The sequence below is a fragment of the Clupea harengus genome, chromosome 15 (assembly GCF_900700415.2).
Source record: "Clupea harengus chromosome 15, Ch_v2.0.2, whole genome shotgun sequence".
Lineage (NCBI taxonomy): Eukaryota > Metazoa > Chordata > Actinopteri > Clupeiformes > Clupeidae > Clupea > Clupea harengus.
Window position 1 is genome coordinate 17,305,005 of NC_045166.1, and position 11,528 is coordinate 17,316,532.

Here is an 11,528-nt window from a genome sequence, read left to right on the forward strand (position 1 = left end):
TTCAAATAACAAACACACAATAAGAATATTAGTGCAAATATTTTATTGCTACACAATTTTAAGGCCATACACTGAAAGACAGACACTATAATTCACAGTATTAGAATTTGTTGTACTGCGCCTGTTACTCCAGTACCAATGAAAAAATACTGATGAGGTCATATATGATTAGGCCATCTGGGAATGCCCCCTTAAGGTCATAACAGACACATTTATATAAAATCTTTTATCCAGGTGATAGATGTTAGTCCTTGTTCTTGACTCTAAAACAAATTGTCATATAACGATTGGCAGTGGTCAGCCGATGTCTTTGAAAGAATGTCATGATGTTAGTAAAGTCTGTATTGGCTTAACTGACAACACAAATAATTACATTACAGTGTTCAGGACTCTCTCTCTCATATCCACCCCCACATCTTCTCTGTGTGTGTGTGTGTGTGTCCAGCTTAAAACTTAAAAGACCACAAGATTGTTTGGCTGAATGAGGATCATTGTGGTTAGGTGTTTATCTGATGGGAGGTAGTTTTTCGATGGAGCCGTTTGTTCTTACTGGACGTGCATACATGCATCCAGGCATGTTTATATCCACTCAGGCTCACAATCTGGAGAATGCTGCTGACTGAGGAGGTATCCTTCCTGCTGTGAAAAAAAGGGAAAACATCCCAAATAAAGTGACTGGTAGGACAATTACTCAGGTCCTGCTCCCGCTCAATTCCACAACATGGGCTTAGCAGGAATGAATGGTGATGTGAGGGTGTAAGAATCCAGTTATGGCAAAAATTTTGTCTGAGTTGTAAGTTACAGTAAATAAAACATACAATGTTGTACGGTTCCCCTAAGACTGTAGGTGATTTCTATTCTGCATGATGCTGGCAAAGTAAGTTTTAACAGCACAGTAACTCATGTTACATGATAGTAAAGATCAGAACCACAGTATAAACTTAAATCATAATTCCAGTTGTTAAATAAATGATCATTGTAAACAAGCCTAAACTAAAATCTCTGCATCTGTAATCATTACACTCATGACTGCACTAAAAGACAGCAGGAAAGATGGAGGATCTTGTACCCAAAATGTCTCCAATTCTCTGGATGGCAGCTTTGTTGACTCTAAACTCACTCTGGTCACCTCTGAAACAGTAAGACACAATATTAGTCTTTAAGCCACCGTATCTCATCTCTCTTAGGGTGTACTAGTTGGCGTACATGGAATAGGGAACAAAATAAGAAGATTTACACTTTTGTTTTCGTTACAGCATTCATCCTCAGCAGCGCATTGAGGACATTCTTTTGTGTGTCAGAGGACAAAGCCTCACAAGTCGGGAGTTCACCTGTGTGGGACATTCACAGTCTTGTTACATCACTAAGCACATCATATGGACATAATCAGCCATCTCTGGCCAACCAGACTGCGAGTTGACATGACCAGCCTACTTTGACCTTATTCTGGATAAGGTGTGCTGAGGCAGTCTTACCTGCGAGGGTGAGTTTCAGGCAGTAGGAACGGACTGCAGGTATGTACTGTCTCTCGGTAAACACCAGGGCACTGTCCTTAGTCAGATAATTGAAAACAACCTATCCAGAGGAGCACAGTCTAACTTCAACAGCATGCCAGAGAGGTGGTTTATCACCATCTACATACAGGGGTTTGGCTTGTGACGAGTAACAATACAAATAGGGGATATCACGTTACACTCGAGTTCAACAAATAGCTACAAACATACCGACGTGTTATAACATGGGCAATACGCAACATTTGCCATCCTGTGTCACCACAGTTCCTGGCAGACTACACTCACGGTAACCTCTTTGTATCCTCACCAAAAGTTAAGTATGAGAAGAATATATATAAGAGTTCAAACATCCAAAATGTGGAGTTAGGAAAGCCACGATGCATAGATACACATTTGTGTAAAGTGGGCTGTTCAGCTGCAGCTTTTGGTCCACCCCTACCTGATATGTTTGTAAGAAGGGCTGCAATATGGCCTGGAGACAGGAAGTGGTGTCTGCACCATGTTCTGTCCTAACCAGCTGTTGATCAGAAGTCTGCAGTGCCTCACACTTCACCAGCAGCAAACAACCCTCCTCAAAGTCCTTCAGTAGAGGCAGGGTAATGGATATAATGGAAGTTGGATCAGCTTCAGGGTTTAATAGTCATTTGATAACAGTGGGATATCATGTTTCAAAAGTCTGTCTTGGTTGCAGTGACCAGCTCAAAGAAACATGAGTCAAGTAAACATGACGCCATCCCTTACCTGAGCAGCCATTCCAGGGACGAAGACAAACTCGTTGGAGAAAAGCTCCTGCAGGAATTTGAAATTTGTGAACACATCCTCTATGAAGCAAGAGACAGGTAGATGTGCATCAGGTTTGGAATATTTTGTTCAGTATTTTTGTATGTTTGTGTCTAATGAAATAAGGATCAACTATTCTTTCAGAAGTAAAGTTGAACAGTGAACTGCTCCAGTTAGAACAAGTGAATCTCTGCATTTGCTGTTGTTGTTACATCTGTCCCACATACTCACCCTTTCTGGTGCTGGGAGTGGTTGCCATAGCGACAGCGACCAGGGCAGGCCGCACGAACACGTGCAGCACCTGGTTCCTGTAGGAGGCGCACATGAGCACGACGGCCGCGCGTCTGAACACGGCCGCCTCCGGAGAGACGGACGCTTCCCCGCCAGGCGCCGGCGCCTCCAACAGGAACACTCGCGCCCCCTCACAACCAACCATCGACCGGTGGAGGGACATGCTGGACGACATCACTTCCTCATCCGAAACCTGTGCTGAGAGGGAGTGATCAAGAGGGACAGAGGGGGAAGTGGAAAGAATAACACACATTTTCATGGCTGATAATGGTTCATAAAGGGGTTGTCAAGTAAGTGACCTATTATGGCGGTATGGGCCGAACTAAACACAGTTTACAGTTCAATTCCAAAAAAGAAGAACGGTGAAAATAAGGAGAGTAAAACAACAAAAAAACCTACTCTATTTTCCTGTATTGCGGGTAAAAGCACAAAGCTTTCATCTCATTTCATGGCTAAAATCTTGGGAAAATAGCTGAGCTAAACAATGCTGCTTTTGTTAAAGTTTCTTTTCTGAGGTATCAAGAGATTTTCACTGTCACATGTTCTCATGTGACGTGATTGCCACCATTAACCTCCTTCTCTTTCCCTCTTACTTCTCTCTTTCTCTTGCCCTCTCTCTCTCCTTTCTTCTCTCTCTCTCTCTCTCTCTGTCTTTCCTTATCATGGGGTGTGACTGCTACCATTGATGCATCGGAAAACTGTGTGACTCCAGAGACTTTGACTTCTGAATTTGAGTCAGCCGGTTCAACAACCTAGTGGTCAGGTCAAAGGTCATGCTAACTGCCAACCTTGCATTGCATTCTGTTTAACCGTCTACTTTCACATCTGATATCTTAGATTACCATCGTTAGGTTTTCGTTCTCTGGATTCTCAACATTTTGCCTAATACCTAACCCACATGAAACATGACCTAATACCACAATGCAGCTCTGATTTTAGTGCTTTTTTAAAGTAAATCAGTTTAAGCTCATGTTGTTTCTTTTGTTACTCAATCTGTACAACAAATATCATTACATGTGATGAACGAATGGAACAGAAGGCACTCAATGCATTTCCTGATAAACACTTGATGTGATTTTATCTAATTTATCTAAGGCTCTTACCAGGCCAGTCTAGATGGGCCCCAAACTTCAGGACGAGCCCCCGCAGCCAGGCAGTGCGCTGGGTGAGGGTGACCAAGGCCAGGCCCTCAGGGTTCTGGAGCAAGATGAGGGCCATGAGGCTCCAGGGGCTGAGGACCGTGTCTCTCTCTTGCAGACGGACCATTCCATGGGCCACGACACTCACAAACGCCTGGATCTCCTCGCTGGGCTTCTGGGGCAGGTCTCTGTGATTAAGAGTAAGGGGAGATGGGTTTGAGAGAGAGAGAAAGAGGAAGGGAGAAGGGAGGAAGATAGGAATAGAAAGAGACAGGAGGACAGACATACCAAGGTGTGAGAGTTTGAGAGAGGTGCCACAAAGATTATAGGAGTGACTGCCTTGGAAACATTTCAACATTCTGTATAATTCATTTCAGTTTTGTTTTTTTAATCATCAACTAGTTTTTGTCCAGATTGCTGTGCCAATTTGAGTGGGGATTTCATGAAGTTATAAGTTGTGCAGCTCTTGGATGAAAGCCGGCTTTGTTACTATTAGTGCTCAACACTCTCAGTTCCACTGGAGTCTGTAGTTGTCTCCAGACATGCACGCTTGTGTCAAAGTTCCAGGGTCAGGTCTTGCCCAGTGAAACTAAATAGAAAACTAATGAAATAAACCTATTGTGCCTTGTTGAGAGAAGTGGAACTGTTCTCTTTAAGCAGATAAGGGTGTTTAAGTGAAGCAGTCCACACCTTGGCACTAGGTTATACTGCGAGCGCGTGATCCTCCCCTTGGCAAGCTCTCTCACAGAGATGGGCTGGCCAAAACACACATGCATGGAGCCGTAATCGTCTTCCAGAACTTTCCGAGCTTTTAGGAGACCCTGACCAATCACAAGGCAGAACAGATATTTTACTTATGACCAGAATTATGACAGGACCAGAATTAACCACATTCTGACTGATAACAGTATATCAATTAAAAACGCTCCAAACTATGATACATTTTAAGCACAAACACAGTAAATAAAATGTATCTATTAGAGGTGGATATCTCATCAAAGGCTTAATATAATGACATTTATAGTGTGTGTATATTTATAAAGCTATATATATACATATATATATAGTATAATGACAGAATCCCAATGGGCTGACAAGTTTTGAACTGATCCTGTCAGGTATTTTTACGGCTGATCCTGTCAGGTAGTTTTAAAAATCAGAGCATACCATAGTGGTCTCTTTTGGTTTGGGGACTCCAAGCAGCTCATGGGCCAGCAGAGACTCTTCAAGCAGCCGATCATAGCTGACGCTGATGGGCACCAGGCTGATGTCATACACCTCGCCCTTAAAGAAGGGCTCCAGAACCATGTGCATCATGCCTACACACACACACACACACACACACACACACACACACACACACACACACACACACACACACACACACACACACACACACACAGAGGTTGCAAATATGACAACTGTTAAAAATTGCAGACCTCACTCTCATCAACCCTGCATGACCATGGACTATGTTAAACCTGCACAAATACAGAAAGACAGAAAACTCTTTGCATAAGAGCAGACATCATACCTTTACCGTGTCTACATATCATCACATCTGTAAGGAAATTCTTTTACTTCTGAAAAAATAACCAAGAGATTTGTTCCTTTCACAAGTCTATGATCTGTCCCATGTCTCACCTAGCTTGGGATTCAGAGACTTCAGTGTCCGGCTCCGCAGTCCTTCCACATAGAACTCCACAGGGGCAGAACCAGTCTGTCAAGACACATTTAGGTTCCAGACATTTTACTGCTAGGACAGGTTCATTCCAGTACAAAAGTACCAACATGACCTCCCTACAAGACGGTAAAGAAGATAGCACCTATTTCTACCGATGCATTTGACTGTTAAAAGTGTAAATCGATGAATACAAAGTCACATTTACCAACCGTTTGTATTTCAAATTAATCTATTTTGTCTTGTCTGGGTCTTGTTTATAAGTGTTCATTACAAGCTCTGGGCTACAATCACTTATCCTACAATGATTCACAGTCAGTTCTAAAAGGGTGGTGAGGAGCTGGACTGCCAAATATACATACCCTCACGATGGTTCTGACATACTCCGACAGAACGGCCCAGTAGAGCTTATCTGCCCCGATAGTCCGGCGGATAAAGAACGCTCCGGAACGCCGCAGGAGCTCTCCAATCAGTTTCATCCCCATGAGAGCTGTACGTGAGGATGGAGAAGAGAGAGACAGTTGGACAGAGAGGTACCGGGAATAGTCGATTAGGAAACATAGAAAACAGCCTCCCTGACCAGCTAAGGGCAAACACAGACACTGGACTGTTTTAAGACTGGCCTAAAAACCTTTCTATTTAGAAAGGTGTTTCTTACTTTTTACATTTATTTTATTATAGGTTGTTTTTAACTATGTTCTTACTATGTACTGTGGCACTCTGAGATTCAGCTGAATGTAGAGTGAGCTATAAATTAAATTAATTATTATTATTATTATTATTATTATTATATTGGTGCAACGTGGTTATATTGATTTTTATGATATAATATTATTATTATTGTTATTATTGTATGTATTCTGTGTGTGTGTGTGCGTATGTATGTTATGATTTCTGTTAATGACAGTCAGGCTATCTCTGTGTAGCTGAGAGGCTCAGGCCTGAGCCAAAGGTAGGGTTAGCTCGCTCTGGTCATGCGGAGACAGACTCTCTAACAGAGACGACTGAGGAAAAGGGATTTGTGACACTAGAAGGTGTAAGATTCTGAATGTGTTCTATGATTAACTGGTATGACAGTAATGTTCTTGTAGTCATGATTGATTTTTTTTTTAATGTGATGTCAATTGGTTTAAGAATCTTAGGCTTCTCTGAACTAGAGATTAACACATCAACCTGGTGAAACTACTCTCAGATTGTTCACCATCGTTGACTCTCTCCTTCTCTGTGGTAGTAAAAATGACCACCAGGGGTAAAGTGCTGTGCTGAGTTCAATAAAAATATCACAAGTAACTTTCCTTGCCAACAATATGACTGGACTGGGTCAAAAATATTTAGGGGTAGATTAGGCTCAGGTATAGACTAGTCGACACACATCAAGAACTGAAAAGAATGACTTTCGATTTGTAGTAGATACTTGCGAATTCCTGCAGCGATGACAGGGAGTGGGAGGTCGTAGGTGAACAGGATGTAGGAGAGAACCAGGAAGTCCACATAGCTCCTATGGTTGGGCATCAAGATGACTGGGTGCTCCTGAATGGCCTGTTGAAGCTGACAAACACAACATGAGGAAATTATATGTACTGTAGCAAGGACCAGATTAGGAGTGGTGCTCTATACTGTCGTATCACGTAAGTGTGTTTGTTTACAAGGATGCCATTCTCAGAACAGAGATACTTTTATCCAAACGCTTCTGGTATAGGTCAAGGTGCAGACTTTATCAGTATGTTTGCTTATTGGTAACTGAGCCCTCATGTTGTCTGCACCTTGCTCTACTTGTTGAGCTACAGAAACACATAGCATGCCCGGGTATTTTGACACTGCCCGTGATTTTAGCATGCCCATGTCCACAGGCACTGTGTCAGGTCACCCTCCGTCCTCTGAGTCCCTCCGTGCTCTCCTTCTATCTGTCATCCCTGTCCACAGTGGCCATCATACCGTAGATACCGTATCTCCTCCACCCAACAAAGTTAAAGTGAGCCTCCCCGTCCCTTTTCACTGAATGTCACGCTTTGAGAGACAAAGTACACGACTGTTGTGAAGCTGATGTCCTCACCCGGTTTAGGCCGTCCTCATTAACCAGGATCCTGCGGAAGACACTCTTGAACACCTTGTTGAGTGTGTAGCCCAGCAGTCGAATGACGCTGAGCTGCAGGTTGTGCGACATCTCCTCCAGTATCCCAGAAGCCTCTTCTCTGATGACCTCCACAGGTTCTCTGCTCTCAGTGGCAATCTACACATGTGGTTATTTGTGTGAGTAAACATGGCGGGGTACGTATGTAAAAAACAAAGTAAATGTGTAACACACATACACATACACACACCCCCTACACTCTTTCTCACAACCCACTGCTTTCTCCCATAGGCATCTCACCTCCTGTGTGATATAGCGCAAGTACTGTGAGTCCATAACTGCTTGATGGAGAGCTCTAGCTGAGCTAGGTGGATGTCCTTTGTAGGGCTGAGGAGAATAACTCTTCAGGGCATAGCTCAGGTCACTGGTCCTTCTCCTCTCCTCCAGCATATCTGAGAATACACCTGGCTCAGGTGTCTTCTCTGTACACTAAATATGGAACATGTGGTGTCAGCGATAACTACAGCCTAAACATTCAAACAGTCAACATATAAACAAATATTTTTTGATCAACAGTAGTTCGTTCTTCATCTAGAATCAATATAATATTGCTTTCTAAGCTTTGTTAAGTCTTACGAAGCATGTCCTTCGCCCGATAAAGTAGACCAGTACGGAATACAGAATGTTAGTGATAGGAATATTTTAGGCCTACAGGGCTATGTAAGTCATTGAGGCACAAAAGCGACAGATTTTTGAAAAATAAATGATGAAGGATGGCAGATGAACTATCTAACTGCGAAGACATCTTTAATGTATTCTAACTGAATGAACATTTTGCTTGATTACATTCCGCTGTCTATCACAAACGCACGACAACTTTTTAGCCAGACTGTATTGGCTATTCCCATGACATTCAATCGTTGGACTTTACTCCAAGTGACATTTACAGACGTCGACGCGTTGGGTTGGACAATGAAACAATATGCTGTGCACTGTAGCCTATGTTGTTTGTTTCGTGTGTGTAGCTCAAGACGAGAGAAAAAAGTGAAAGGAAACTTCAGGTTTTGTTGTTTCGGATTTACATATGTAGGCTAACAATGAACGCAAACGAAAAGTGAATTACCGTCCATACCAAAGTCTCCATTGCACAACGACGAGCCTTTAGCAGGTGCTTTTTTCTTCAGACGGGACGGGACCAGCGAGACCCAATTTTTCGTGTCGGGAGCCGTGACTCCGAGGCAGCCTGAGCTTCACTCGCTGAAGCCAATGAGTAAACAGCATGGTGGAAACTCCTCCTGGCACGGTCACGCTACCAGTGCCCCCCAATAATCCCTTGGAAATGACCTTAAGTAACTGCAAACTCTGTTGCGTTTGCGTACATAGTGTGACCAGGTATCCCGCTTTGCGTTGTAGGCCTACTGCTTTTTTTGTTGTAAGAAATAATGAATGCGTTCTTTACCCGCCCGGCACATGAGCAGCTTATGAGTTTGCGGCAAAGTTTCTACTCTATTTAAATGCTCGTCGTCAAAAGCAGCAACCTGGCTCTTACAAATGCAACATATCCAAGTTTTCTAAAAGCCTGGCTTTCATCCAGTTTCCGAAAAGAGTGCAGTGATCTTGTCATCAAGAGGCCGTCAATCAAACTTGGCACACGTGGCTAAGTTAAAAAACTAACTTACACAAACTTTGCAGATAAGGAATCATGGCTTATCATATCTTTCATGTATCAAAAACTGCAGCCTGTATGACCTTGCTGGTGTGCTTTGGAATAGAATAGAACTAAAGAACAAAGTATAGGTGCTTACAAGCCGAAAGGCAGAATGCAAATGTTTCTTATTCAGTTAGACAGACATATTTCTTGTCCCATGTTTAGTCTGTGTCTGGTTACCTTACTTGCATAACAGTGGTACAGGAGGTAGAGGAGTCGTTTAGTGATTGGAAGGTTGGACGGTAGCTAGTTCGATTCCCCACTCCTTCTTACCAAGTGTTCAAGTGTCCATGAGCAAGACACTGAACCTCTAACTGCTCCTGATGTATAAAAAAAAAATGCAGAATTCCTTGTAAGTCGCTTTGGATAAAAGCGTCTGCTAAATGTAAGAAGAGTAAACGTAGCCTACTGCAACATGTACACTATGCAACATATGATGATCTGCGCTGCTTAAACCAATAGTGTCTGTTCTCATGAAAGTGCCATTTAATAAACCTCACTTCTGAGTAGACCTTGTTTGATAATAAAACTTTTGTGGCCTTATATCACTGCCATGACTTTGAGCATGTTTACTTGTTTTTTTGCCCTGTGTAAAATCAACATGACATTATGGTCAAGGCATTGTCCCATTATAAACGCATTGCAAGGCTTAAAACCAGGGACAGACCACAAGTGTTAAGTTAATAATTACAGTGGTCCTGTAGACAGTATAATGTAGACTTTGTAAACATTTATAACTACTTTCCAGTATGTGGTGCGCCATAACCTTGCAAGAGAACAAAAGACTATTTACTAGTAGAACACCCAAGTTTTTTTCAAAGGAGACAACAATGTTATCACCTTTATGCTCCTCTCACAGGCCTTTTATTGTGACAAGGGAAAGGAGCAAAGGTAATGGCTCATACAAGCTTGTTAGTGTTATATTTATTGTTGGAGCCGCTGATAGAAAATTCCCTCATGCTGTAAACTTTAAACATTGAAATAATTTGCTGACAAGTACCACAGGGACAGGAAGCCAGATTCACAAAGGCTGTTCAATTGACTCTGAAACGAATAGACACAGATTAATATGACATTAACTAATATCTTGCCAAAACCGTTAACACCAGTCCGCAGGCATGCATACATCCGCATACATCCGCTGCATACATTCGCTGTGCATGTATACAGAGCGCAGGAAGTTATGTGATTGGAAATAGTTGGCAACTGTTAAATAACAACCAGTAACCTGTACATAATGTTACAGAAAAGTACAATGTACAATTAACCGTAACAGTTTTTATAGCCTTTTTATAGCCTTTCGGGTAGAAAGGCAATATCCAAAGTTAGGGGCCAGCAATTAACCTGCTTTATAATCATCATATTCCCTAATTCCAACGAGTTAAAAATTAAAAATCTTTATTGTTTCCCAGACCTGTGCTTTAACAGCTGCTGACCGCATTTAAAATTCTACTCCAGTTGGCTTACACATTTCCCTTTCATTTTTTTTGTACGCCCTATATAGGCCAGCCAAATGCAGACTGAACACACAGACTCTTCCATTAGCTCAGTTCAGCAAGGTGGCCACGATCCTCTACATCTTTGTATGAGGTGAAAGCAAAGGCAAGATGGTGCATTCTGAAGGCGTGTTCCACGACCAGTGGGATGTGCAGATTCGGCCTTTGATAGACGCCATTGACTCGCTCCGTTTCATGGGCATTGATGAGGATCTGGCCCTGCCAGCAATCGCTGTGATCGGAGACCAGAGTTCAGGGAAGAGCTCCGTGTTGGAGGCGCTGTCTGGAGTGGGACTGCCCAGAGGCAGCGGTGAGAAGATACATTTATTCATTTAGCAGACATTTTTATCCTGAGTGACTTCATCATTATATGTGTTCCCTGGGTATCGAACCCATGGTCTTGAGGTTGGTCTTGCTCTGCCAGTTGAGCCAAGGGAGATCTTAAACCATATCCATGTAGAATTTTGATATGATGATTGTGTGTGTGAGTTTTCGTACAGTATATATCTCATTTGTAACTACATTACGACTTGTATGAAGCATTGCCATGGCAATTTATCTTTCAGGTATCGTCACACGATGCCCACTGGAGCTGAAGTTGAGAAAGCTAAAGCCAGGAATGAAATGGAAAGCCACCATCTCCTACAAAGACACGCGCATCGATTTTGATGACCCCTCTCTGGTTGAGGGCTCTGTCATTGCAGGTGAGATTAAAAGGAGGGTTCAGATGGCAGTAACAATAACTAACAACAATAATAACAACAACCTTAAAAAGAAAATGTAATAATTTTTAAAAAGTAGTGAATGATATTGAAATCAAACAGAAATGCATTTTGATGAGAATTTTT

At 42.4% G+C, this 11,528-nt stretch overlaps 2 protein-coding genes across 4 annotated transcripts in view; one reads left to right on the top strand and one right to left on the bottom strand.

Moving 5' to 3' along the window:
* Positions 1–26: 26 nt before the first annotated feature.
* Positions 27–9,161, bottom strand: gnpat2 (glyceronephosphate O-acyltransferase 2). Of its 3 annotated transcripts, none has more exons than XM_012835644.3 (16): positions 8,600–9,158; positions 7,777–7,965; positions 7,459–7,635; positions 6,824–6,953; positions 5,768–5,895; positions 5,369–5,444; positions 4,892–5,043; positions 4,415–4,545; positions 3,689–3,912; positions 2,526–2,783; positions 2,256–2,335; positions 1,954–2,094; positions 1,476–1,575; positions 1,238–1,331; positions 1,070–1,131; positions 27–639 (listed from the first exon to the last, which is right to left on the bottom strand). In XM_012835644.3, exons 1-16 carry the CDS (start codon positions 8,618–8,620, stop codon positions 596–598), a joined length of 2,007 nt encoding a protein of 668 aa, XP_012691098.2. In that variant the 5' UTR covers positions 8,621–9,158; the 3' UTR covers positions 27–595. The 3 variants fall into 3 exon arrangements, with proteins under 3 accessions (XP_012691098.2, XP_012691101.2, XP_031437296.1); XM_012835647.3 differs by having other exon boundaries at positions 8,609–9,053; XM_031581436.2 differs by lacking the exons at positions 27–639; positions 1,070–1,131; positions 1,238–1,331; positions 1,476–1,575 and having other exon boundaries at positions 2,256–2,303; positions 8,600–9,161.
* Positions 9,162–10,661: 1,500 nt separating this feature from the next.
* The window catches only part of LOC105907259 (interferon-induced GTP-binding protein Mx2-like), a 5,423-nt gene continuing 4,556 nt past the window's right edge, over positions 10,662–11,528 (top strand). Inside the window, exons 1-2 of the mRNA XM_012835549.3 lie at positions 10,662–10,990; positions 11,247–11,384. Coding sequence (XP_012691003.2) covers positions 10,792–10,990; positions 11,247–11,384 — 337 coding nt within the window. The 5' untranslated portion in view covers positions 10,662–10,791. The remainder of the gene's footprint in view (positions 10,991–11,246; positions 11,385–11,528) is intronic.

Coding starts and splice junctions, on each gene's coding strand:
- gnpat2 (XM_012835644.3), bottom strand. CDS start 8,620: ATGGAGACTTTGGTATGGACG. Junction 5,445..5,767: donor ATGTCAGAACCATCGTGAGG/GTATGTATATTT, acceptor GTGTCTTGACAG/ACTGGTTCTGCCCCTGTGGA. Junction 2,336..2,525: donor CACTCCCAGCACCAGAAAGG/GTGAGTATGTGG, acceptor CTTGCTTCATAG/AGGATGTGTTCACAAATTTC.